We start from the raw sequence: 26,185 nt of genomic DNA, 5'->3' as shown, positions 1-26,185 counted from the left end.
GGCTGGGGGCGGGGGCGGGGGCAGGTCAGGGCAGGCAGGTTGAGGCTTGTCCCTTGCCCTGGTCCTAACCTAATTCTCCTGTCCTCCCCACCCCTCACGGCTGCAGGGATGATGAGATCCGGGACAAGTGTGGGGGCGACGCCGTGCACTACCTGTCCTTCCAGAGACACATCATCGGGCTGCTGGTGGTCGTGGGCGTCTTGTCCGTAGGCATCGTGCTGCCCGTCAACTTCTCAGGGGACCTGCTGGGTCAGTGAAGGCCAGGGCAGCTGGGGGAGAGAAAGGCGGGCCAGAGGGGATGTGCTCTGGCCCCGCCCTCATCCTCTCCTCCTTCCCACCCACCAGAGAACAATGCCTACAGCTTTGGGAGAACCACTATTGCCAACTTGAAATCAGGGTAAGGTGGGAAGCTGGTTGGGGTGGGGAGTCTTTGGCCAGAGTCTGGACCTTAACTTGGGTGAAGAGGGAAGGGGGCATGTTAGGGGAGAGGTGGCTGTGGCTGTAGAGGCAGCTGTCAGGGGCTTGGGTTGAAGATAGAAAAGGATCCCTAAGGATGACCAGATACAGAAGAGGAGGGTAAAGCCCAGGAGCCAGGGAGGGCTGGCTGGGGCAGCTGGGGCAGCTGGGGGGCACCGGAGCCAGTGGACAGGGCCTGAAGGGATGACCTCTCAGGGACATTTCCACCGGGCTGGAGCAGCCTTGGGGTCTAGGGGATATGGGATGTGGGCCCGCCCCATGAGAGCCAGTGCCAGAAGACAAGTGGCAGTGGTGGTCCCTGCCTCTGCCAAGGGTTTAACAAGGGAGGCTGGGTACACCTGAGTGAGTCCTGGCCCACGTGTCCCTCTGCACCCCCAGGAACAACCTGCTGTGGCTGCACACCTCCTTCGCCTTCCTGTACCTGCTGCTCACCGTCTATAGCATGCGTCGACACACCTCCAAGATGCGCTACAAAGAGGACGATCTGGTGAGCAGACCAGAGCCCAGGGCCTGCCCGCACCCCAGCCTCTCTCCCTCCCTCCAGACCTCTCTTGTCTCAGCCCACGGGTGTCAGCCATGGGGTTGGGCCAGCTGGGTCTGAGTCCTAGCGCAGCAGCTCAGGTAGCCCCATCCTACAAGCTGCAAGACCTCCCAAGCCTTGGTTTTCTTATCTGTAAAAAAGGATAACAGCAGTGCCTCTCTCAATGCATGGGGGCACCCAGGCTGTGCCTGGCACTCAGGAAATAATATTCTTTCCCCTACTACATTCACTCACCAAGCCCACACTGAACTCCTGCTCCATGCCCGCCCTGTGCTGGGTCCTCAGGAGCTACAGATCTGAGACTGGTACCCGCTCCCCACCTCTGTCATCTGCCTCTGGGACCCCTCAAAGAGCGAGGGACTGCGTGGCTCTGTTGTGAGGCTCACTGCCTGATTTCTATTAAGAGACACCCACCCCTTGTCCCAGGACTTGGTTTATCCCTAAGGCTCCTCCCACCTCTGTTGGCTCTTCCCTGCTCGCCCCTTCTCCACCCCCTCAAAACAAAGCACCTTTCTCCAGCCTGTCCCTGCATCCTCTGGCTCCTCTGCAGTTGGGCCTCAGAAAGGCAAGCCCATACCCCTCTCACACAGGTGAAGCGGACGCTCTTCATCAATGGAATCTCCAAATATGCCGAGTCAGAAAAGATCAAGAAGCATTTTGAGTGAGTAAGCCATCCCTGCCCCTAACCTCGGGCACTCTAGATCCTCCTTTGTCTTTCAAGTCCAGGAATATCCTAGCACTCTCCTAAAGTTCAGGGTAGGGGGTAAGATTAAGGAAGAAATCTCAGCCAGGCACAGTGGCCCACGCCTATAATCCCATCACTTTGGGAGGCTGAGGCCAGGGGTCACTTGAGCCCAGCTTGGCCAACATAGTGAGACCCCCCCATCTCTATACAAAATAAAAAATAAACTAGCTGAGTGTGGTGACATGTGCCTGTAGTGTCAATTACTTGGGAGGCTGAGGTGGGAGAATCGCCCAAGCCTAGAAGTTTGAGGCTACAGTGAGCCATGATGGTGTCACTGCATTCCAGCCTGGGTGACAGAGTAAGACCCTGACTCAAATATATAAATGAATTAGTCAGCCAATTAATTAATTTAGAAAAAGAACAGAAGAAATATGACAAAAGCTTGAAGAGCGAATTGTCCATTCCCTCACCCACTAGCCTCCTCCTGCTTGGACTGGGCATAGGTTGTTGACCTATAGGTTGGTCCGTTGGAGGTATGTGGCTTCCTCAGAATGATAAGTGTGCAGACATAGCAAGGAGAACCTCACTGGCTTGCAGTGTGTTCCCAGGGAGTCTAGGAAAATCTGGACTGTATTCTCTTCTCAGCTCGGATTGATTCGACCTTGGGGGAGGGACCTCCAGGACTGCCTGGTGCTCAGGAACCAGAGAAAAGGGAGGAGGCACCAGGAGGGAGAGAGGGAACTCACCTTGTCACCCCATGGCTGGGGGTGTGCCTGGGGACAGAGCTTAGGGGGGGAGGGAGTCTGAGGCAGGAGCCCATCTGTGGGGATATGGATGGATGGTCTTTGGACTGTAGGATTGGGGTCCCAGCACACATTCATAGGCTCACACAGCAGACTTTCTCAAGTGCTGTTGGTCCTAAGATATTGTGGTGGGCTTTGGGACTTAAAAATAAGTACAAGATCATCAAGGTCTCAGGGGGTTCCCAGCTTTAGTAACTAGTTCCGGGTCTGATCAGAGATTTGTCTGAGGTCAGTCTGTGGCCAGAATGAGGAGTTGGCCAGCGGTCATGATAAGGGATATTGACGATCTGGCTCAGGGTTCAGTATGAAGTTAGGATTGGGGCTCAGTATGAGGTCAGAATCAGGGTTTAATCTGAGCTAGTCCAGGTCTGCTGTCAGTTGGCCTGAATCAGTTCAGTCGTTGCTTGGATCCAGCCAGTATGTGGTCTCTTTAGCGATGGTGTTTGGGCAGGACTGGGAATCAATATCTGTCTGGTTGGGGTCAGGTTCCAGAGCCCTGTGTTGCAGGATTAAGGACTGTCTGTGATTGTGATCAGCATTAGCCGGTGGGAACTCATTCTTACAGCACGTATGTATTGATCACCTTCTATGTGCCAGGCATAAGTAAATGAGGATCAAGCCCTACCCTCAGACAGTTCACAGAATGGCAGTGAGAATTAGATCATCCTTGGTTAACACGAGAGAACTGTTTGGAGTCCTGTCTGGGGTTCAAGCTGTGTGATCAGCCTCGGGGCAATCTGGGTCAGGTTAAGGACAATGTGCACTCAGAATTAGGTGCCATCTCAACATTACCGGCCAGTGGGACTGAGAGCTGTTCTTTCCATGCAAATATCCAGTAGGCACCTGCTACACGCCCACACTGGGATAGGAGCTAGGGACGGAGCAGTAAACCACAGGAGGAAAAGCCCTGGCTCAGTTGCTGAAATTTTAGTGGAGGGGGGTAGGCAGTGTACAGGTGAACTAGTAATAGGCACTGCGTCAGGTGGGGGTAGGTACTAGAAGAAAGGCAAGGCAGAGGAGGGGGTCAGGAAGGGTTGCTGCTTCTCATGGGGTGGGCAGGGAGGGACTCTCATGGGGTGAGAAGAGGCCTGTGTGTCATGGGGGAGGGAACACTACTAGACCACCCTTCATTCAGCCCATATTTGTTGTATACCTACTATGTGTATGTGCTTTCTGCCAAGGAGACAAAGAGCTGATCGGTGTCCTTGGGGGGGCTCAAGATTCTAGTTGCCTGTTCCTGTAGTTTTGTTTAGGAAACAGTTTGTGATTAAAATTAGCAGTCCATCCATAAGCAGGGGTGAGGGAGACTCTGGTCCTAATTGAAGTCATTCTATCTATCTGTTCGTTTGGTGCATGTTTCTTGAGCACCTACTGTGTGCACGCTGTTAGGACTGGGCTGGGTCTGTGGGGATGAATAGGAGGCAGCCCTTGTCCTCACTGAGCTCTTGAGCTGGTCACTAGTGTCAGGCAGGGCATGTGGTCCAAGCCAGGAGTCTGTCTGGATTGAAGGACTGTCTCAGCAGAATTTGGGGCTGTCCTATTACAAAATCAGGGGACCTGAGTGGTTGAGTTTAAAGGATTGGGGATTAGTTAGGTGAGAACAAGACTTGCCCTTCCAAAGAGGACTAAAATCGTTTGAGGAACAACAATGTCAGAGAAAAGGTCTTTAGCATCCTGGGAAGTGCATTTCCTTCCTTCCTTCCTTCCTTCCTTCCTTCCACCTTTTTGTTTTTTAGACAGGGTCTCACTCTGTCACCCAGGATAGGGGGCAAGTAGCACGATCACAGCTCACCACAACCTCAGCCTCCTGGGCTCAGGTGATCCTTCAGCCTCAGTCCTAAGTAGCTGGGACTACAGGCACACACCACCATGCCTGGCTAATCCTTTTAGTTTTTGCATAGATGAGGTCTCACCATGTTGCCCAGGCTGGTCTCGAACTCCTAGGCTCAAGAAGTCCTCTTCCTTCAGCCTTTCAAAGTGCTGGGATTACAGGCGTGAGCCATTGTGCCCAGCCTGACTCCAACCTTGACTTGAGAATGACCAGAGGTAGACTGTCCCTGACTCACTGGTACCTAGTGCCTGGTAGGGCTTGAAGAAAGCATGCTGACTGAATGTAGAAATGGTTATTTTGGGGCTTCTTTTTTGTTTATTTTGAGTTGGAGTCTCACTCTGTCATCCAGACTGGAGTGCTGTGGCACACTCATGGCCACCCCAGCATCGACCTGATAGGCACCAGTGATCCTTCCACCTCAGCCTTCCAAAGTAGCCGGAACTACATGCGCATACTGCCACGCCCAGCTAAAGAAATGGTTAGGGTTTTTTTGCTTTTTGTTTTTTTGTTTTGTTTTGGTTTTTTTGAGTTGGAGTCTCACTCTGTCACCAAGACTGGAGTGCAATGGCCGCTGCCTCCAACTCCTGTGCCCAAGCAGTCCTCTCAACTCAGCCTCCCAAAGTGCTGAGATTACAGACGTGAGCCACTGTACCAGGCCAGAAGTGCATTTTCTTTTTTTCTTTTTTTTTGAGTTGGAGTCTCACTCTGTCACCCAGACTGGAGTGCAGTGGCCGCTCCCGGCCACTGCAGCCTCGACCTGCTGGACTCAGGCGATCCTTCCACCTCAGCCTTCCTAGTAGCCGGAATTACAGGCATGCGCTACCATGCCCAGCTGATTTTTTTATTTATTGCAGAGATGCGGTCTCGCCAAGTTGCCCAGGCGGGTCTCAAACCCACAGGCTCAGGCAATCCTCTCACCTCAGCCTGCCAAGGCGCAGGATTACAGACTGAGCCACCGAGCCAACTAGAAATGGTTGTTTTTAAATCTGATCACACATTGTTCCTTCATCTTAGTCCTTAACCTAGACTGAGTCCCCATCTTTTATATTTTATTATAATTTTAAATGAAGGACCACCAAGTATTGGGTGAATTAGTTATGGTTCTAAAATTATAAGGTGGACTTCATAAACCCGTGAGGATCTAGAAATTTACATCTGGGACTAGGTCCTTGAAAATGCACTTCTGAGCCAGGCTCAGTGGCTCAGCCTGTAATCCCGCGCCTTGGGATGCTGAGGTGAGTGGATTGCCTGAGCCCGCGGGTTCGAGACCCGCCTGGGCAACTTGGTGAGACCTCATCTCTACAATAAATCAAAAAATTAGCCAGGTGTGGTAACGCGGGCCTGTAGTTCCAGCTACTTGGAAGGCTGAGGTGGAAGGATCGCCGGAGCCCAGCAGGTTGAGGCTGCAGTGGCCAGGAGCAGCCACTGCACTCCAGTCTGGGTGACAGAGTGAGACTCCAACTCAAAAAAAAAAAAAAGAAAATGCACTTCTGGCCTGGTACAGTGGCTCACGTCTGTAATCTCAGCACTTTGGGAGGCTGAGTTGAGAGGACTGCTTGGGCACAGAAGTTGGAGACCAGCCTTGGCAACATGGCAAGACCTAATCTCTGCAAAAACTTAAAAAATTAGCCAGGCATAGTGGTGCGTGCCTGTAGTCCTAGCTACTTGGGAGACTGAAGCAGAAGGATCACCTGAGCCCAGGGGTTTGAAACTTCAGTGAGCTGCGATTGTGCCACTGCACTCCAGCCTGGACAACAGACTGCAACTCAAATAAAAAAGTAAAAAATAAAAGGTTGGGGTCAATCTCGGGTCAGGATTACAAGTTCAGTCTTGGGTCTAGGTTAGGGTAACTTTGGGGTGGAGCTAAGGGTCAGTCTTTGGCCAGGGTTAGAGGTCAGTCTCACCCTGGTCAAGGTTCAGGATCAATCCTTCATCTGTCTCAGGTCAGAGTTAGAGATCATTCTGTAGACTGGGCTGTGGGTTGGTTGGGGTCAGTCTGTGGTCAAGGCTGAGGACTGGACTGTGGCTGGGTCTTCTGGAGCCGCCTCAGCCCCACATGGGGTGTCCCCACACATCCAGGTTCATCAGCCCCTCCCCACCACACTCACAGTTCCCAGGCATCAAGCACCTGCTCCCCACTCAGGTCAGCGTGAGGAGGAACTTCAAAGCCATTCTCTTGGGGAACTCTCATTTCTGTAGACTGAGAAAGAAGCAGCTTGAATCAGGGACGTGTTTCCTTTTTTTTTTTTTGAGTTGGAGTCTCACTCTGTCGCCCAGACTGGAGTGCAGTGGCACGCTCCCGGCCACTGCAGCCTTGACCTGCTGGGCTCCAGCAATCCTTCCGCCTCAGCCTTCCAAGTAACCAGAACTACAGGCCCGCGCTACCACGCCCGGCTCATTCTTTATTTATTATAGAGACTAGGGCTCGCCAAGTTGCCCAGGTGGGTCTCGAACCCGCGGACTCAGGCAATCCACTTGCCTCGGCTGCCCAAAGTGCTGGGATTCCAGGCTGAGCCACCGAACCCGGGCTTGCGGGGGCATGTTTCTTGAAGGTGATGGGGTCATGAGTGAAAGTCAGGGGTGGATGGCTGGGGTCTCTGCACAAGACGATAGAGGCCTGTGTTCCAGGGAGGCCTACCCCAACTGCACGGTCCTCGAAGCCCGCCCATGCTACAACGTGGCCCGCCTCATGTTCCTCGATGCTGAAAGGTAAAGGGCTGGGGGCCCCACCCATGTGGAGGGCATCGTGCTGCCACCCAGGAGCCTGGCTTTCCTCCAGATGCTTCCTGGCCATGGGTTTTTCATCCAACCCCTGGGTGCCTATCAATTCAGCCCTGGAATGAGCAGGGCCTGGAGGCTACTGTATGAGAAATTTAGACCAGGCTATAAGAAGAACTTCTGGCCCTCGGTGGGTGGGTAGGGAGACCCTGGGGTGGGACGTATCTGAACCATGGGACCTAAAGAAATTCAAGAACAAGACAGCCCCTGCCCTTGGGGAATGGGCTAGATGGCCCCTCTGCTGAGCTAGCCCCAGCCTCAGCCGGACAGTGAGTGATGGGCACTTGGGTCCCACAGGAAGAAGGCGGAGCGGGGAAAGCTCTACTTCACCAACCTTCAGAGCAAGGAGAATGTGCCCACCATGATCAACCCCAAGCCCTGCGGCCACCTCTGCTGCTGTGTGGTTCGAGGCTGCGAGCAGGTAGTGTGTAGGCCAGCTGCTGGGCTCTGGGAGCCCCTGACGGCTCTGGGAAGGCACCGCTGGCACTTTCCCTTGGCGAGTCCCCACCTGTCCCGGGAGTCCTTGGAGGCTCAGTGTCCCCTTGAAACTAGAAGAGGTCAGCTGGAAGGTCGGCGTTGGGCTCACTCCGGGTCCTTGGGGAAGTTGCTTAACTGCTCTGTGCCTCCGTTTCCTTCCCCAGACCTCCCAAGTCACACTGCAGATTCCCATAGTCAGTTCCAGATTATGAGCCCAAGAAGCCCCCATAGAGACTCCCCGAGTGTGGGCCCCAGAGCCCCAAATACCCCTTGAGAGTGATCTCAGCATCCAGGCGGGTTACCAGGGAGTGAGCTCCGCCCAGACCCGTAATCAGGCCCGCTTCATGAGGGTGTTGTGATGATTCAGCGAGCTGATTCCTATAAAAAGCTTAGGCCAGGTGCGCAGGCACCCACCCCGCTCTCTCACCAGGCCTTGTCCCTTGCCTCCCACAGGTGGAGGCCATCGAGTACTACACAAAGCTGGAGCAGAAGCTGAAGGAAGACTACAAGCGGGAGAAGGAGAAGGTGAACGAGAAACCTCTTGGCATGGCCTTCGTCACCTTCCACAACGAGACCATCACCGCCATGTGAGTGAGCCCCGCCTGCCCACCCCCCAACTCTCACCCCCAGCAGCCCGACAGGGCTCCCAGGCCCTTGTGCTCACGGGCCCCCATCTGGGTCCGAGGTAACCGGCACCCACCTCCCCAGCATCCTCAAAGACTTCAACGTGTGTAAGTGCCAGGGCTGCGCCTGCCGTGGGGAGCCCCGTGCCTCATCCTGCAGCGAGTCTCTCCATATCTCCAACTGGACCGTGTCCTATGCCCCTGACCCCCAGAACATCTACTGGTGAGCCAACAGGGCTGGTGGGGCAGGCTTCTCGGGGCCCGGAGTGGGCTCAGTGGGTGGGGGCGGAGAGGGAAGGCCTGGTGTTGCTGGGAGCTGGTCGTGCCCCTGGTCCCCAAGTGACCCCTCCCTGCCTTCCCAGGGAGCACCTCTCCATCCGGGGCTTCATCTGGTGGCTGCGCTGCCTGGTCATCAATGTTGTCCTCTTCATCCTCCTCTTCTTCCTCACCACCCCGGCCATCATCATCACCACCATGGACAAGTTCAACGTTACCAAGCCCGTGGAATACCTCAACGTGAGGCCCGTGCCCCTCCTATGTGGGGTCACGACACACAGAGGCCAGGCCTCAGTCCCTCCTTCCCTGCCCAGGCCAGCTCCTGTTCTGCCTGGTCCAGCCCAGCCCCACATGGGCTGCAAAACCCTCTGTGCACTTCCTTTGGGGTCCCCACCACCTTCTCCTTGGAGAGGCCCCTTGGGCTTGCGAGTCCTAGAGAAACACCCAGGGAAGAAAGAGGGCCTGGATCCAGTCCTGACCTCTGAAAAGTCCCTTTTCCTTATCACTCAGTCTCTCCAGCTGAAAGGTGGAAGGGTTAGACTAGGCTATTGGCTTTCAGAACTAGGTTCTGATCCATTTATCACATGGAACACAATGTGGAAAAGCAAGGCTGTTCAGAGGACACGAGAGTGACCCACGTCTGTCTGGTCTCCCTCACCCTCCCACATACACACAGCATGTCTCCTTGGAACCTCAGAGTTCGAAGGAGAACAGCTTGAAAATCACCATGAGGCATGGCGCCGCGGCTCATGCCTGTGATCCTGGCACTCTGGGAGGCCAAGGCGGGAGGACTGCTTGAGCACAGGCATTCTAGACCAGTCTGGGCAGTGTAGCGTGACATCGTCTCTACAAAAAACTTTTAAAAATTAGCCGGCTGTGGTTGCATGCGCCTGTAATCCCAGCTACTTGAGAGGTTGAGGCGAAGGATCACCTGAGCCCAAGAGGTCGAGGCTGTGGTGAGCCATGATTGTGCCACTGCCCTCCAGCCTGGGCAACAAAATGGTGAGACCCCAACTCAAAAAAGAAGAAGAAAAAGTAAAAGGAAATCACTATGAGTGGTAATAGCATAATAGATAAGACCTAGACTGCTTGGGATCACATCCCAACCCCACTCCTTTCTAGCTGGGGAAGCTGTTGAATGTCTTCTTGCCTCAGTTTAATCATCTGTCCAATGGGGCAGTATAATTGTTATGAGGATTAATACGTGGAAAGCAGCTGGGTGTGGTGGCACATGCCTGTAGTCCCAACTATTTGGAAGGCTGAGGTAGAAGGATCACCTGAGCCCAGCAGGTCGAGGCTACGGTAGCCATGAGTATGCCACTGCACTCTAGCCTGGGCGACAGAGTGAGACTCCGACTCAAAAAAAAACAAACACGGAAAGCACATGAACAGTACTTGGCACACAGTAGGTGTTCAGCAAGTGCTAGCACTGTTATCCACCCTGAGGTTGTACGTATGACCCTGGCTCCCCCCCTCACCCCTGGCCCTCCAGATGTTCTAGGCATCTGACATGGTGCTGAGAGCTGTGGGGCCCAGGGCTTCATCTGGGGAGGCAGGTAGACACAACTGGGCCCACCTGATGCCCCACCTGTGCCCTCGCAGAACCCCATCATCACCCAGTTCTTCCCCACCCTGTTGCTGTGGTGCTTCTCCGCCCTGCTCCCCACCATCGTCTACTACTCGGCCTTTTTCGAAGCCCACTGGACACGGTGAGATGCCCCCATGTCCCACACATCCCGCATGGCCTTCCCTCAGGGTGTACTCAGCCCCATTGGGAGCCCCAGGCAGTCCCAGGAAAGGGGTGGAGCCTAGCACCCTCACCTCGGGAAGCACACGCTGTCCTGCTTGGGGGAGCAGGCAGGGGGCTGGGCTCACCTGACCTCCACCTGTCCCCTGCCCCTGCCTGCCAGCTCTGGGGAGAACAGGACCACCATGCATAAGTGCTACACCTTCCTCATCTTCATGGTGCTGCTCCTGCCCTCACTGGGACTGAGCAGGTGAGTCTTGGGGGTGGGACAGGGTAGGGGGTTGCAGGAAAGGGAAGGGAGCAGTTTAGGCTCCCCCCAACCCCACAAGTGAGGGGCACAAGACTAGGGGCCCGGCCATCCCCAGACTGTGTTACCCGCCCCGTGTCTGGCCGTCTCCTGTCGGCTCACAGGGGGCTCCCTCCCCTGGTGTTCTGCCCCACTGCAGCCCCTTCCCCTCCTCTCCCCTCCAGCCTGGATCTCTTCTTCCGCTGGCTCTTTGATAAGAAATTCTTGGCTGAGGCAGCTATTCGGTTTGAGTGAGTGACGGGGCCCTTGGGGAAAGAAACCAGATGGCCAGGGGCGGGTGTACCTGAGAGGCGCTGCCAGCCCCATGGGAAGGTGCAGCAAGGCTTCTGACCCCGGAACAGGGAGGCGGGGGCTGGCAGCACGCGACTGGCAGGATCATCCCAAGGCAGACACCCAGGGGTCTCAGATGTGTACATGAAGAAGTCCCTGGGGTCTGTGTGGGGCTTACTCCCTGGTAGCCTGCCTGGATGCTGAGATCACCCTCAAGCGGTGTTTGGGGCTCTGGGGCCCATACTCGGGAGCGGGGTTTCTCTATGGGGGCTTCTTGGGCTCATCATCTGGGACTGACTGTGGGAGTCTGGAGTGTGACTTGGGAGGGTTGGGAAGTATCTGTAGTGGGATGTTGGTCATACTGAGGGAGTGACCTGGGGGCTACTAGGGGTGTCCCTCAAGGTCTCTTGATCCTGTATCTTGGGGTAGCAATGGAAGGCTCCTGGCCTTACAACTCTGGGAGCAGCTCGGGAGGCCGTGGGGTCCACCCTTTGAGGCGTTTATACACACAAGTTCTGGGAGTGTCGCTACAGTTTAAAGCACTCATCCAGGGGCATGGCTATGGAGTTTTTCATGGGACATCTTCCCTGGGAATCCCTGTGAGGGTGTATTGGGGGCTCATATCCTGGCAGCATATAGGGGCACACACTCTAGGAGTCTCGCTCTAGACCATCTGTGGTGATCTTGGTCCTGCACTTGGAACACCTCAGGCATTGACAAAGACTCCTGGGCTCCCCCCACCCCAAAGATATCTGAGGGAGGTGTCTGAGACTCATCCTCTGGGGGTCACTCTGTGTGAATGTCTAAGAGGGGAACCTTCTGGGTGTTCCAGAACTCATACCCTTCGAGGTCTTTGAGGGTTTCACAGGGTTGTCTAATGGAGATCCTGGGCAGTCAACCCTGAACATTCTAGGGCCCTGAGGCAGTCTTGGGCACTCTCTCCATGGGTCTTTATGGGGTGCAGGTTCCGAGGGCACCTCTGGGCTCACACTTTGAGAGTTACTGGGGAGGTGTCCGTCGACACTCTGCCACCTGTCTCTGGGGTTCACACTGGGGGGAGGGCTGGGGCACAAGTGCTTGAGGGGCTGTGTCGGGGGTGTCCACACGGAGGAAGCACGTGGGGGTGAAGGCATGGTGTGCTGTCATGCCGACGGTGGGCAGGCAGCCACCGGGTCACCCCAGGGGTGCAGTGCTGGAGCACCTGGTGCCCGCAGGTGCGTGTTCCTGCCCGACAACGGCGCCTTCTTCGTGAACTACGTCATTGCCTCAGCCTTTATCGGCAACGCGATGGACCTGCTGCGCATCCCAGGCCTGCTCATGTACATGATCCGGCTCTGCCTGGCGCGCTCGGCCGCCGAGAGGCGCAACGTGAAGCGGGTACGGCCGCCGGGGGCACAGCGGCCCGCACAGCGCCCCCTGGTGGCCCAGACAGAAACAGCAGTCGTCGGGCGAGGGCGGCGGGCACGGGGGTCTGGGACTTGGGGAGTCCAGTTCCGTGGTCCTGGGACATCTCCTTCCCATATCTGGGGCCTCAGTTTTCCCACGATGGGTGGATGTAGATAACCCAGAGGCCCCTGCTAGTCCTGACAACGGTGTTCTGTGATGGAGTTGGGGAGATCTGGGTCCCTAGAGCTAGGGTCCGTCCAGCCTAACTCAACAAGGGGGCTCGGGGCATCCCATTCCCAAGTCCACCCAGCTCCTCCTCACCTGCCAGCCCCCAGTCCCTTGAAGGCCCCTCCCTGTGCCCCAGCACTGCACCCGCCCTGACCCCTCCTCAGCCACAGCCCCTCTCTGCATCTGCCCCGCCCCACCCCACCCCACCCCAGACATTTAGAGCCCTCAGCCCCATGGCTTCTTTCCTGGCCCCAGAGGTCCTGGCCCCCTTTCCCTTCCCACCTACCCTGTCCCTCCCCCCTGAGCCACCCTCCTGCCCGTCTCCCCCCCAGCATCAGGCCTACGAGTTCCAGTTTGGCGCAGCCTACGCCTGGATGATGTGCGTCTTCACGGTGGTCATGACCTACAGTATCACCTGCCCCATCATCGTGCCCTTCGGTAGGCACCGCCGCGCCGGGACCTGGGCCCTGCTCGGGGGGACCCAGGACCCCACCTACTCCACTCTAGGAAGGCAGGCCACCCTGGGTGGACAGGGCCCCGGCTGGGAGACCGGCCCGTCAGGCCTCCCGCCTGGTACCTGGCTCACTCTGGGGCCCGGCCTTGGGGGGAGGAGGGGGAGAGCCATCCCAGCTCGGGCAGGACCCAGCCAGCCTGCTGGGCCCCTGGATAAAGTTGCCCCAACATGGCCATTCCCACCCACACCGATGCTTCCTTAGCTGGGCATGCTTAGACACACATCACATACCCGCTGACGTGTTCATACATACATACACTCCTACACATGAGCACAGTTGTACACTGCCCTATAAACTCAGGAAAGACCTCTGGACTCCAGGGAGGGGGTGGGCCCTTCCAATCGAGGAGGTATCCTGCTATAACTCAGCTTATGACTTGGGCAAGTCTGTCTTGCTCTCTGAAGAAGTTTAACAAAGTTGCTCTGCAACCATCGCTCCCGCTAGCAGCCTCTGTTTTCCCCTTAATAACATCCTAACCCCTTAACACCCTCCCTGGTTACTGAAGGCTCCAGACTCCCAAACTGACTTCCTTGTCCTCCTGGAAACTCCTGTCCCCTCAGCCTTCAGGGAAATAGCACTCGCTTAACATCTACTCATCTGCTTAGGGACAGGGATAGAACAAAGCAATGAGGGCTTCAACAGAGTGCTTGCTGATCCAGAGAGAGAATTTCTAATAGTAGGCTCCCTAACGGGGCCGCAGAGTGAGGGAAGGGGCTGCAGTGGTGGAAACTGAAGCTCGATGGTCCTGCTGGGGATATGGGGTGTCATCCTGTCCTGGAGCCCGGGCAGGAGGAGGGGCTGACCCTCCAGCCATCCTGGAAGGACGCACCAAGGTCCAGTGGCGCTGGTTCCAAGGTCAGAGCCGTGTGGCTTCTCCCAGGGCTGATGTACATGCTGCTGAAGCACCTGGTAGACAGGTACAATCTCTACTATGCCTACCTGCCGGCCAAGCTGGACAAGAAGATCCACTCGGGGGCTGTGAACCAGGTGGTGGCCGCACCCATCCTCTGCCTCTTCTGGCTGCTCTTCTTCTCCACCATGCGCACGGGTGAGGGCCTTCCGACCCCACCCAGGGAACAGGGGCCAGGGCGGAGGGGCTCCATCCAGAGTCCAGGCAGAGCAGACCACGGGAGGGGCCCAGTGGCTGGGGTGGCAAGTGAGGGGCCTGGGGGAGGCTGAGAATGTGGGAGCGCAGACGCACATTCAGCGGGTAGCAAAGGCTGGGCGTGAGGCCCCAGGAGCCCCAAGGAGAGGTTGCAGCTCCGCTCTTTGCCCCCCGACACCAGGGTTTCTCGCCCCCACGTCCATGTTCACGTTCGTGGTCCTGGTCATCACCATCGTCATCTGTCTCTGCCACGTCTGCTTCGGACACTTCAAATACCTCAGTGCCCACAACTACAAGGTGGGCGAGGGTAGCTGGGTGATGGCTTCGGGCAGGAGCTCGAGAGAGCACAGAGGGGGCTCGCCGGGACGGGGAGGGCCAAGGGCAGGGCCGGCCGGTGCCCAGAGGGTGTAGGGCCGTGATGGGGGCCGAGCCCTGCCCCAGCTCCCCTGACTCATTCCGGATCCCTCAAGATTGAGCACACGGAGACAGATACTGTGGACCCCAGAAGCAATGGGCGGCCCCCCACTGCTGCTGCTGTCCCCAAATCTGCGGTGAGTGCCCTGCCCCATGGCCAAGGGTAGGGAGGGACCTCTGACTGAGACTCAGGCCCAAAGCTGGCTGTCCCGTTAGTGCAAAAAAGAATGCCTGTTCTGACCCGGGGGTGGGTAGAGATTGGGCCTCACTGGAGGGCTGCCCCCTGTCCTGGGCAGGTCACTGCTGTTCCCAGCACCCTTCCTGCCCTGCTGTCCCACAAGCCCTGGGGTTCCCCGGTCCCCCCAAACCACAAGGGGCAGCTGTCCCCCTCACCCCTGCTCCTCTCCCCCTCCAGAGATACATCGCTCAGGTGCTGCAGGACTCAGAGGTGGACGGGGATGGGGATGGGGCTCCTGGGAGCTCAGGGGACAAGCCCCCATCGTCCTCGTCCCAAGATGAGGAGTTGCTGATGCCGCCCGATGGCCTCACGGACACAGACTTCCAGTCTTGCGAGGACAGCCTCATAGAGAATGAGATTCACCAGTAAGGGGAGGGGGGCCCTGGAGGCCACGCCCTGCCCTACCCCACCCCCACCCCCACGGACACTAAAATGCTAATAATTTATTAGATCTAAAGCCCCTTCCTCTCCCGTCCCCTGCTTTCATTAAGGTATTTAAACCTGGGGATTTCGCCACCCTCCCCCATGATGGAGGGAGGGAGCCCCCCAGCCTCAGTGAGGAGCGCCCCGAGCCGGCCCCGGGGCAAAGTGGGGTGTGGAGGAAGTTCCCCCAGATCAATACCCCCCCCAGCTAGTAGTGTGGCCAGGAAAGGGTTAATGAGAGCCAAGAGGGGTACCTGATGCCATGGTTGGAGACCGGGGGGGCAGGCGGATCAGGGGCTGGCCCCCCCAGTTCTTTCCTCCCTCCAGTTCCCCCTGGGATCTGGCTCTCCAGGGAAGTGGAACCTCCAGCCCCTCTGGGATGCATGAGAGGGGAGGGGATGCTGAGTGGGAGAAGGAATCAGGCCCCAAACGGGGGGGTGACCTGGGGGTGGGGGTGGGCAAGGCTGACACTGGAAAAATGGGGTTTTGCACTGGTTTTTTTTTTTTTCCTTTAAAATAAAAACGAAGAGAAAAGGTCTGAAGTGGGTGTCTGACTCGTGCTGCCGCCCTGGTCACGTGGGCTGGGCCTCTCCATCTTCCTGTGGGTTCGCAGGGCTCCTTCAGGGTCCCTACAAGACCCAGGGCAAGGACCTCTTGTTTAGCCTCCAGCAGGGAGAAGAGAGTGTAAGGCCAGGGGAAAGGCTTCAGAGGGGTCTCAGGCAGGAAGGGCCCTGGTGCTGAGTGGCCACCACACCAGCCCCGCCCCCTCTGTCCCACCCATCCCCTGAATCCCTGAGGGTCTCTGGAATTCACTACAATCAGGAAAAGAGGTCTCAACTCAAAGCTGGGGGAGAGAGGACATACAGGACAGATTCAAGGAAGAAAGGCCATGCAAAACCCATGTGCTGGTCCAGGACAAAGCCCCTCCTGAGCTTGTAAATTGCCTATCATGAAATGGGCAAATGCACTGAAAAAATCTGCAAAAAAATTTTCACTGAAGCCAGACACGGCCTCTCACAACAATACTAACTGGTTCAGTAACGCCTATGGGCTCCTAGGAAACTTACCTAGTGGGGTAGCCTGTACTACAAGGGGCCTGCCCTCCCAAAGATAATTCCGGGTTTTTTGGATCTCCCTTCGTATCGTGTGTACAGCAAGAGCCAGGAGGCCTGTGTTCCAGTCCTGATTCTTTCACTAACTCACTATGCAATGCCGCGGAAAAAAAATAAAGGGAACTCCCAGGAGGGAGAAGAGACCCCAGAGGAGGAGGAAACAAGTGCCACAAAGGCCTGTAGAGAGTCAACAAGAAACCACAACAGTAGGAGCGGCAGATGCAGCAACCCTGATGAAGATTGCTGGCACCAGCAAGGGGCAGGAGCGCCCAAGCCCAGCCTATGGGAGGAGGTGGCCAGCGATGGCAGAGAGGTCTGGGCCTTGGTCCTGGCCTCAGCCTCCACATGTATGTCAGGTCTGTAGCCTCGTGAAACATGACCTCCCTGGTGGAGTCCCCAAAGTCCTGGGGTTGGGGGCGCTGCCAGGCCAAGGTGAGGGAGCAGAGTGCCAGCTAGGGAGTGGGCAGAAATTGGCACGGCTTTGAAAGAAGCCCTTTGGCCGTGTGAAGACACCTGGTGTGCCTGAAGCCTGTTTTCTGTGTGGTTGGGCAGACGCCCCACTGTCTGGCAAGGGCTGTTGTCTGCACAGCGTGGCCTGGACAGACCCAGATCTAGATAATGCCCACTGGGCACGCACAGCAAAGGACCCAAGGAGAGCCCTTCCCCAGGTGGGAGGGCATCAGAAGAGACACCCCTGCCCACCACTCTGCCCCAGTGCCTCGTCAGAGTTCAGGGCAGAGGCCGATCACAATTTGAGAGAGCCAAGAGTGCAAAGGGTAGATTCATAGAAAGGGGAAGTGAGGATACAGGACCCCCAAAGTCCACTTCCTTTTTACAGCTGGAGGCAGCGGAAAATAATGGATAAGAGCTGACGTTTGACCGGGCTTGGTGGCTCAGCCTGTAATCTCAGCACTTTAGGAGGCCGAGGCATGTGGATTGCCTGAGCCCGCGGGTTCAAGACCAGCCCGGGCAACTTGGCGAGACCTCATCTCTACAATAAATCAAAAATTAGCTGGGTGTGGTAGCATGTGCCTGTAGTTCTGGCTACTTGGAAGGCTGAGGTGGAAGGATCGCCGGCACCCAGCAGGGTGACGCTGGGATGGCCGTGAGTGTGCCACTGCACTCCAGCCTGGGCGACAGAGTGAGACTCCAACTCAAAAAAAAAAAAAAAAAAAAAAAAAAACAGGTTTCGGGTTCAAATCCTGACCTGGCCACTTACCAGCTGTGTGGCCTCTGGACCCCACCTTCCCCATCTAAAAATGAGAATAACAATACCATGCCTAGAGCTGTTTAAAAGATTAAATAAGTAGAAAGTTCTTAACCCAATGTTTGGCACATAACAATAACTTAATAAACTAGTATTCTTAGCTACTTGGGAGGGTAAGACAGGGGGATCACTTAGGCCCCGGAATTTGAGGCCGCCGTGAGCTATGATTAAACCACTGCACTCTAGCCTGGGCAACAGAGTGAAACCCTGTCTCTAAAATATACATGTATATATTCTTGTAGTTGAGGACATCGAGATACAGAAAGGAGAGTAGGGGAGGACTTGCCCACGGTCAGCTTGTGTTGGAGCTTGGAACAGGCTCTGTGATTCCGGCCAGTTGCCTGAGTGCCTGCTCTGTGCCTGATTATTGACAGGCAGGGCTGAGGGGCACTGGGGTGACCTCGACAGTCCCTGTCCTGAACAATCGTACACGCTGGTGAAGACTATGCTCTGAAACAGAGTCCCCAGCTTAAAGTAGTCTCCTTTTCCATGAACAGACAGGACATACTCAGACCAGCGGCCTAACCGTGCCAGACTGCAGCCCATTGGGAGAATGTTGTGGGTTGAATTGCATCTCCCAAAAAGATATGTGGAACTCTTCTCCCTCAGTACACGAGACTGTGACTTTATTTGGAAATAGAGTCTTTGCAGATATAATTTGTTAATTTAAGATGAGGTCTGGACAGGTGCAGTGGCTCCCAGCACTTTGGGAGGCCAAGGTGAGAGGATTACCTGAGCCCACAGGTTCGAGACCAACCTGGGCAACTTGGCGAGACCTTCATCTCTACAATAAATCAAAAAAAATACCTGGATGTGGTAGCACACACCTGTGGTTCCAGCTACTTGGAAGACTGAGGCAGAAGGACGGCCTGAGCCCAGCAGGTTGGGGCTGCAGTAGCCGGGAGCATGCCACTGCATCCAGCCTAGATGACAGAGTGAGACCCCCAACTCAAAAAAATAAAAAAGAGGGAGAAAGAGAAGGAGACACAGAGGAGGGTGCCATGTGGAGACACAGATACACAGGGAGGACGCCACATCAGCGGGGAAGGCGCTTTGGAAATGAAGACTTTTTTTTTTTTTTTTTTGAGTTAGAGTCTCACTCTGTCGCCCAGACTGTAGTGCAGTGGCCGCTCCCGGCCACCGCAGCCTTGACCTGCTGGGCTCCGGCGATCCATTTTGACAGAAAGATCAGGTTGGTGTGTCAGGCACAACCCTTTTCCTGGGAGCTTTGGGCTGAAAGAAAGGGACTTGGGCCTGTCCTGATTGGATGACAGGGTGAGGACAGTCAGGCTTATGGAGGCCACCCAGGATAGGGGTCCTCTGTCCCCAAACAGGGTGGACCTCTGCTGGAGGACTGAGACTGGCCCCATGGGAGGGGCTGGGTTTCTGGCAGTGAGAGTTGGGAAGGAGGGAAGGGGAGGGCAGCTGTTAAACAGGCTAGTGACCTAGGAATCCTACTGCAAGTAGAGAGTTCTGGGGGGGAGGGTCTCTCCTCCCACCACTCAACCTTCAACTGTCAACTCCGAGCTGGCCACCAGCATGCTGTACTCCCCAGGTAAGCTCTGATGGGTGTTTCACACCTGTGACCCCTGCAGTCTCGGGCCTTTCCCCAGAGAAGAGGCTGTGTCTACCAAACAGGGTGCCCCGGAGGGTGAGGACTGTAACTCTTCCATCAGACTGGGTGCTCCCCAAGTCTGGATGCTCCCTCAGACTGTTTGGAAAGTAGGTCTCTGGGTGAAAGGCAGGGCAGGAATCCTCCCCCCTTCTCTCCACTGGGGTTTTGGAGAAAGGGGCTGGCCATCCCAGTGTCATGGTCTATGGGCAAAGGGTTTGTATGAGGATCAGATCCCAGCAAGATGGCAGCGGCAGGCCTACCTGAGGCAAGCCTGGGACTGAACTTCAGGAGCTGGGAAGAGTGGACTCTGAGGGAGGGGGAGGCTGTGTTTCCTCTGGGGACTGAGGTGGTCAGAGGGCAGCCAACCTTGGCCAGTAGAAGGGCTCAGCCCTGTCCCTCATCCTCAGCCCGGGAGGGGGCAGCTGGTTGCCCTGTAAGGGGTTCCCTGAGGCCGTTGGTCTCCAGACCCAGTCTCCCAGCTTCGCAGGCCCTCACTGTTTACCTGATCCCAGGAAGTCTAGGCCTAACAGGAGACCCTAAACTCAATCCTTGTTCTTTAAACCCAGAAGTTTGTGAGCAGGCTGGGCAATATATCAAGAACCCATCTCAAAAAGAAAAGAAAAGAAAAGAATTGGAGGAGTTCCCTGAGACATCATCTTAGTTTCCTTCCAGCTCTGGAAATCAAGTTGTTCATAAATCTACAGGTCGCCTAATTTTTTTTTTTTTTTTGAGTTGAAGTCTTACTCTGTCACCCAGACTGGAGTGCGGAGTGCAGTAGCACGCTCCAGGTCACCACAGCCTCGACCTGCTGGGCTCCGGCAATCCTTCAGCCTCAGCCTTCCAAGTAGCTGGAACTACAGGCGCATGCTACCACGCCTGGCTAATTTTTTTGTTTATTGTAGAGATGAGGGCTCACCAAGTTGCCCAGGTGGGTCTCGAACCCACAGACTCAGGTAAATCCACTCACCTCAGCCTCCCCAAGCACGGGATTACAGGCTGAGCCACAGAGCCCAGCTAGGTCGCCTAATTAACAAAGCATTGTGTTTTGCAAATCACTGAAAAAGAAGCTGTTAAGTCTTTTCACTACAAAAAAATGAGTATGCGAGGTCATGCAGATGTTAATTAGCTCGGTTGAGCTAATTATTTCAAAACATATATATATTACAGAACACGACAAACATATACAGTTTTTGTCAATTAAAAACGGTAGTACATGACAAACATATACAGTTTTTATCAATTAACAAAATAAAATAGATTCAGTTTTTAAAAACCTACATGTCCCCAATCTGATGGTGGAGATAGGCTGTGCACCTGAGACTGAAAGCTTCCCATGCATCCATGCCTGTAATACACAGAAGTCACTCCCCATCCTCGGTTTGGCTTTTCAGGGTTTCAGTTATTGGCAGTCAACTGTGGTCTGAAAATATTAAGATATGTTGAGAGACAGCGGACACATTCACATGAATTTATTATTAATATTACAGCATATGGTTATCATTGGTCTAGTTTATTATTAGCTATTGTGGTTAATCTCTTACTGTGCCTAATATATAAATTAACCATAGCTGTGTATGTATAGAAAAGACATAGAATATATGAGGTTTGGTACTACCTGTGGTTTTGGGGGCCCACTGGGGGTGTTGGAAGCTAACCCCCACAGATAAGGGGGACCACCATATTGCTCTGGCCATCTACCTGCGTTTTCCACAGTCCACCTTGATCTGTCTGTCTCAACTTGCCCACACCCTGAGCCCACGTGACAGGGCTTGGATTGGCCACCCTTTGTTTTTTTTTTTTTTTTTGTATTGGGGCCTCACCCTGTCACCCAGGCTGGAGTGCAATGGGCACGATCATAGCTTACTGCAGTTTCGACCTCCTGGACTCAAACGATCCTTCCACCTCAGCCTCCTAAGTAGCTGGGACAACACATGTATGCCACCATGCCTGGCTAATTTTTTAATGTTTTGTAGAGACAAGGTGTCGCTATGTTGCCCAGGCTGGTCTTAAACTCCTGGGCTCAAGCCATCCTCCTACCTCAGCTTCCCAGAATGCTAGGATTACAAGCATGAGCCCAGCTGAAACATTTTCGATGACAACTGTGATGGTGTGGATAGCTGTGTGTCCTTCCTCCCTGTCCAAGCTGAGTAAGGAGCTCAGACTCTGGGGACTGATTATGCAGGTTTTAAGCAGGATTTGGGGTTCGGACAGTGAGAAGTGACTCCTTGGACTGGGTAATGAGCAGGAAACAGGAGGCTCCAGGGAAGTGGGACCAGGAAGGTAAACTCAAACCTTCATTGCCTTGGGCTGCCCTTTGATGCTCTTTGGTTTCCTTGGATGGACAACAGCATCCCAGGAGAGCCCGACACCCTTTGTTTAGCCGCATTCCTTTCCTCTGCCCTCTAGATGCCAGTAGGTCCCCTATCCCGGTTATGACAATCAAAAATGCCTTTAGACACCACCAGGTGTTCCCTGGGGGACATAATCACCCCGTGGAGAACCTCTGACTTAACCTCTGGGGAGGCCCTGCTTCCACCCAGCTCCAATGGGAACAGTCATTCCTGACCGGCTGACTTCGCAGGTAAGGGTCAAAGGGTGACACAGGAGTATTCAATACTCTCGCCTCTCTGGGTTCAACCTTCCCTGGGACTCTCTTCATCTGAAGAGGCTCCACTGTTTATCCCTCCTAATCCCCCCTTCATAATCTCTTCAGACAAAGAAATAATCTTCTCCCCACAATTCACGCATGCGCATGTACACACACACACACACACACACACATACACACACACCTTTCATCATAGTCCCATAGTCTGAGGGGATGAAGGGACTTCCTTTACCTTTCTTTCTTTCTTCCCTTCCTCCTTTTTTTTTTTGGTCGGAGTCTCACTCTGTTGCCCAGGCTGGAATACAGTGGCACACTCACAGCCACCGCAGCCTCAATCTGCTGGGCTCTTGATCCTTCTGCCTCAGCCTTCCAAGTAGCTGGAACCACAAGTGTGCACCACCATGCCCGGCTAATTTTTTTATTTACTGTAGAGGTGAGGTCTCACCAAGTTGCCCAGGCTGGGCTCGAACCCGTGAGCTCAGGCTATCCTCTCACCTCAGCTTCCCAAAGTGCTAGGATTATAAGTAAGACACTGCGCCCAACTTTCTTGCTTTCTTTTTTTTTTTTTTTTAAGTTGGAGTTCCACTCTGTCACCCAGACTGGAGTGCAGTGGCCGCTCCCAGCCACTGCAGCCTCGACCTGCTGGGTTTCGGCGATCCTTACGCCTCAGCCTTCCAAGTAGCTGGAACTACAGGCGCGTGCTACCGCGCCCGGCTAATTTTGATTTATTGTAGAGGTGAGGCCTTGCCAAGTTGCTCAGGCAGGTCTCGAACCCACGGGCTCAGGCAATCCACTCACCTCAGCCTCCCAAAGGCACGGGATTACAGGCTGAGCCACTGAGCCCGGCTTTTTTTTTTTTTAAGAGACAGAATCTTGCTGTGTAGTCCAGGATTCAAGCAATCCTCTGACCTCAGCCTTCCAAAGTGCTGGGATTACAGGCATGTGCCACTGCGCCAAGCCTCCCTCTACATTTCTAAGAGAATCCCAGGTGGCTTGGGTTAGAAGAGGAAGGCTGAGGCAGAAAGATCACCGGAGCCCAGCAGGTCGAGTCTGCGGTGGCCGGGAATGTGCCTCTGCACTCCAGTCTGGGTGACAGAGTGAGACTCCAACTCAAAAAAAAAAAAAAGAAGAGAAAGGACTGAGGAAAGTAGAGGGCAAAAAGATGGGGAAGAACTCCCAGATCCTGGCTCCACCTACCCTCTTCCCTGCTCCTTGATCCCAATTCTTCCAGAACCAGAAATTCACAGTGCACCTCCCCCTCTCCTCCGGGGAACAGGTTGTGCTTAGAACAGGGAAAATGGGAGTCACTCCCCTCATAATCTCCCCCGACTATCCCACCCCACCTGGTGGCCTCTTCCCCCGTCCCCTACCTTCTTCCTGTCCCTGTGGCCCATGAAGCTGAACCTGGAGAGGATAGTAGGGAAGCGTCCTCTCTGAACTCCATGCAAGGGTGCCTTCACCTCTGACCCTCAGTGCCCAACTCATAAAATATCCCTAAGATGAGCTAGGGTTTACTCTTCAGGGCTCAAACCTAGTGGCAGAGATGGACAAGCACACAGATGGCCCCGATATGTTGAGTGATATCACTAATTTTTTTGTAGTAAGAATCTCACTCTGTCACCCAGTCTGGAATGCAGTGGTATGCTCACGGCACCGCAGCCTCGACCTACTGGGCTCAGGTGATCCTTCCATCTCAGCATTCCAAGTAGCCGGAGCCACAGACATGTACCACCACACCCGGTTAATTTTTTTGATTTATTATAGAGACAAGGTCTCACCAAGTTGCCCAGGCTGGTCTTGAACCCCTGGATTCAGGCAATCCTCTCGCCTCGGCCTCCCAAAGTGTTGGGATTACAGGCTTGAGTCACTGTGCCCGACCTGAGTAAGATCACTATTAAGTCCTGTGACGGAAGGGTGCATATGTGACACAGAGCAGGGGCCCTGTGATCCTAGCAGGAGCTCAACAGGTGCCAGTTGACCAGCTGGGGCAGAGGGGAGAAGGCAGCAAGCATTTTCTGAGCACCTGCTAAATGCCAGACTTTTTCACACAGGTTGCATTATTTAATCCTGAAACATCCTTCAAGGTAGAATATAGCAGTCTCTTTATACAGGGAAGAAACAGAGGCTTGGGGAGGTGAAGCAACCTTCACAGGGTCACACAGCTAACGCGCTGAATCTGGTACCGCCCAGGGCACAGTCTCCGCTAGATCAGGTATGTAGCCACCCCTCCAACTCCCCTTCCAACACTCTTTCTTTTTTTTTTTCAGTCAGACTTCTCACTCTGTTGTCCAGGCTGGAATGCAGTGGCACTCTCACAGCTACCCCAGCGTCGACCTGCTGAACTCAGGCAATTCTTCCACCTTAGCCTTCCAAGTAGCTGGAACTTAAGACACACGCTGCCACGCCCAGCTAATTTTTGATTTATTGTAGAGACGAGGTCTCACCAAGTTGCCTGGGCTGGCCTCGAACCTGCGGGCTCAGGCAATCCACACGCCTTGGCCTCCCAAAGTGCTGGGATTACAGGCTGAGCCACCGAGCCCAGCCCTCCAACACCCTTATTCATCCTCAGCTCCCCTCTCAGCTGCCCTGCGAGGGGAAGCAACTTCATGAAGCCTACGTAGACGTTTTAGTCAAAAGGATGGAAGACTGGACTGAGGTCTGCTGGCTTCCCTGTCCTCTCTCCAACACAGCCTCGGCCCTGCCACCATGGCTGGTTGGGTAAGAGCATGGCCCAGCCTGCCTAGATGTGTGCCCGGAGTCTGTTGCCCACCAAGCATGTGGCCCTGAGCTCTGCCTCTCTGTGCCTCAGTTTCTCCATCTGTAGCTGGGACGTGATCATGATATTGGAAGACTGAGGTGGAAGGATCGCCAGAGCCCAGCAGGCTGATGCTGGGGTGGCCGTGAGTGTACCACTGCACTCTCCAGCTTGGGCAACAGAGTGAGACTCCAACTCAAAAAAAGAGAGGCAAACAATAAAATACACAATCAGGACTAGGAGTGGGGGGGAGCAGGAGAGATAAAACACATAAAAAATTACTACAGTGCAGTCAAGACATTTCTTCATTAGTTTTTATTTGTTTATTTACTGAATTGGGGTCTCACTCTGTCGTCCAGCCTGGAGTGCAGTAGCATACTCACAGCCTTGACCTGTGGGCTCAGGTGATCCTTCTGCCTCAGCCTTCCAAGTTGCTGGAACTACAGGTACGCGCCACCATGCCCAATTAGTTTTTTTTACTTTATTGTGGAGACGAGGTCTCACCAAGTTGCCCAGGCTGGCCTCAAACCCCTGGGATCAAGCAGTCCTCTTGCCTCCACCTCCCAAAGTGCTGAGACTACAGGCATGAGCCCCCACACCCAGTCATTCATTTATTGAAAGCATATTTTCAGCCAGGCACTGTGGTGTGTGTCTGTAGTACCACCTACTCAAGAGGCTGAGGTGGGAGGATCACTTGAGCCCAGGAGGTCGAGGCCACAGTGAGTTATAGTCGCACCACTGCACTCCAGCCGGGGCTACAGAGTGAGACCTCGTCTCTTAAAAAAATAGAAAGTGGCCAGGCACAGTGGCTCATACTTGTAATCCCAGCACTTTGGGAGGCGGAGATGAGAGAATTGCCTGAGCTCAGGGATTTGAGACCAGCCCGGGCAACTTGATGAGACCTCATATCTACAAAAAATCAAGAAAAATTAGCCAGGTGTGGTGGCACACACCTATAGTTCTAGCTACTTGGAAAGCTGAGGTGGAAAAATCACCTGAGCCCAGCAGGCTAAGGCTACAGTGGCCATGAGTGTGTTACCACACACCTGTCTGGGCAACAGAGTGAGACTTCAACTCAAAAACAAGAATAGAAAGCGAAGAAAGCATTTTTGAGTTCCTATTTTTGAGTCCCAGGGTCTGTATGAGACGAAGAAAACCCAGTGGCATACAGGTGGTCCCAACCTCCACCACTGAGAGCAGAGAGGTCAGCTCAGAGCGGACAGTTAGTAATGGGCGTCCTAACAAAAGTGTGGAACACTGTGGCAGCCCCAGACTCTGCTGGTGTGTGTCAGGGAAGGCTTCGCAGAGGAGGGGGCATTGAGCAGAAACTGGGGGGCCGAACAGGACTTTCCCAGCGTACACAGTATGTGCCTGGGATCAGGAACAATCAAGGCAGCGGCAGGGCGGTAGGAACAGTCCAACACCACTGAGGAGCAAGGGTAGCCTGTGCAGGAAGGTGCTGGGTCAGATGGCAGCAGCAGCCTGTTTTGGGTTTGTCTTGCTAACAAGGAGAGAGCCATCTAAAGTATCGGGAGTGTGGGGGATATCTGTAATGAGGTCTGCATTTTAAAAAAGTCTCAGCTAAATCCGGGCATGGTGGCTCATGCCTGTCATCCCAGCACTTTGGGAGGCCAAGGCGAATGAATTGCCTGAGCCCGTGGGTTCGAGACCTACCCAGGCAACTTGGTGAGACCTCGTCTCTAC

The 26,185-nt window shown here is 54.6% G+C and overlaps 1 protein-coding gene across 1 annotated transcript in view; it reads left to right on the top strand.

Annotated features, from left to right (window-relative positions):
- The window catches only part of TMEM63B (transmembrane protein 63B), a 19,875-nt gene extending 4,209 nt beyond the window's left edge, over nucleotides 1-15,666 (top strand). Inside the window, exons 6-23 of the mRNA XM_021708560.1 lie at nucleotides 107-249; nucleotides 346-397; nucleotides 856-964; nucleotides 1,609-1,679; nucleotides 6,966-7,046; nucleotides 7,413-7,536; nucleotides 8,046-8,179; nucleotides 8,301-8,438; nucleotides 8,578-8,731; nucleotides 10,094-10,200; nucleotides 10,402-10,488; nucleotides 10,710-10,775; nucleotides 12,030-12,192; nucleotides 12,762-12,867; nucleotides 13,825-13,992; nucleotides 14,231-14,346; nucleotides 14,520-14,600; nucleotides 14,879-15,666. Coding sequence (XP_021564235.1) covers nucleotides 107-249; nucleotides 346-397; nucleotides 856-964; nucleotides 1,609-1,679; nucleotides 6,966-7,046; nucleotides 7,413-7,536; nucleotides 8,046-8,179; nucleotides 8,301-8,438; nucleotides 8,578-8,731; nucleotides 10,094-10,200; nucleotides 10,402-10,488; nucleotides 10,710-10,775; nucleotides 12,030-12,192; nucleotides 12,762-12,867; nucleotides 13,825-13,992; nucleotides 14,231-14,346; nucleotides 14,520-14,600; nucleotides 14,879-15,070 — 2,092 coding nt within the window. The 3' untranslated portion in view covers nucleotides 15,071-15,666. The remainder of the gene's footprint in view (nucleotides 1-106; nucleotides 250-345; nucleotides 398-855; nucleotides 965-1,608; nucleotides 1,680-6,965; nucleotides 7,047-7,412; nucleotides 7,537-8,045; nucleotides 8,180-8,300; nucleotides 8,439-8,577; nucleotides 8,732-10,093; nucleotides 10,201-10,401; nucleotides 10,489-10,709; nucleotides 10,776-12,029; nucleotides 12,193-12,761; nucleotides 12,868-13,824; nucleotides 13,993-14,230; nucleotides 14,347-14,519; nucleotides 14,601-14,878) is intronic.
- The last annotated feature ends 10,519 nt before the right edge of the window (nucleotides 15,667-26,185 follow it).

Source organism: Carlito syrichta, unplaced genomic scaffold (assembly GCF_000164805.1).
Source record: "Carlito syrichta isolate Samal-C Ts95f unplaced genomic scaffold, Tarsius_syrichta-2.0.1 Scaffold142933, whole genome shotgun sequence".
NCBI lineage: Eukaryota > Metazoa > Chordata > Mammalia > Primates > Tarsiidae > Carlito > Carlito syrichta.
Note: the sequence above shows the minus strand (reverse complement) of the source record. Positions and strands in the feature narration are given on the sequence as shown.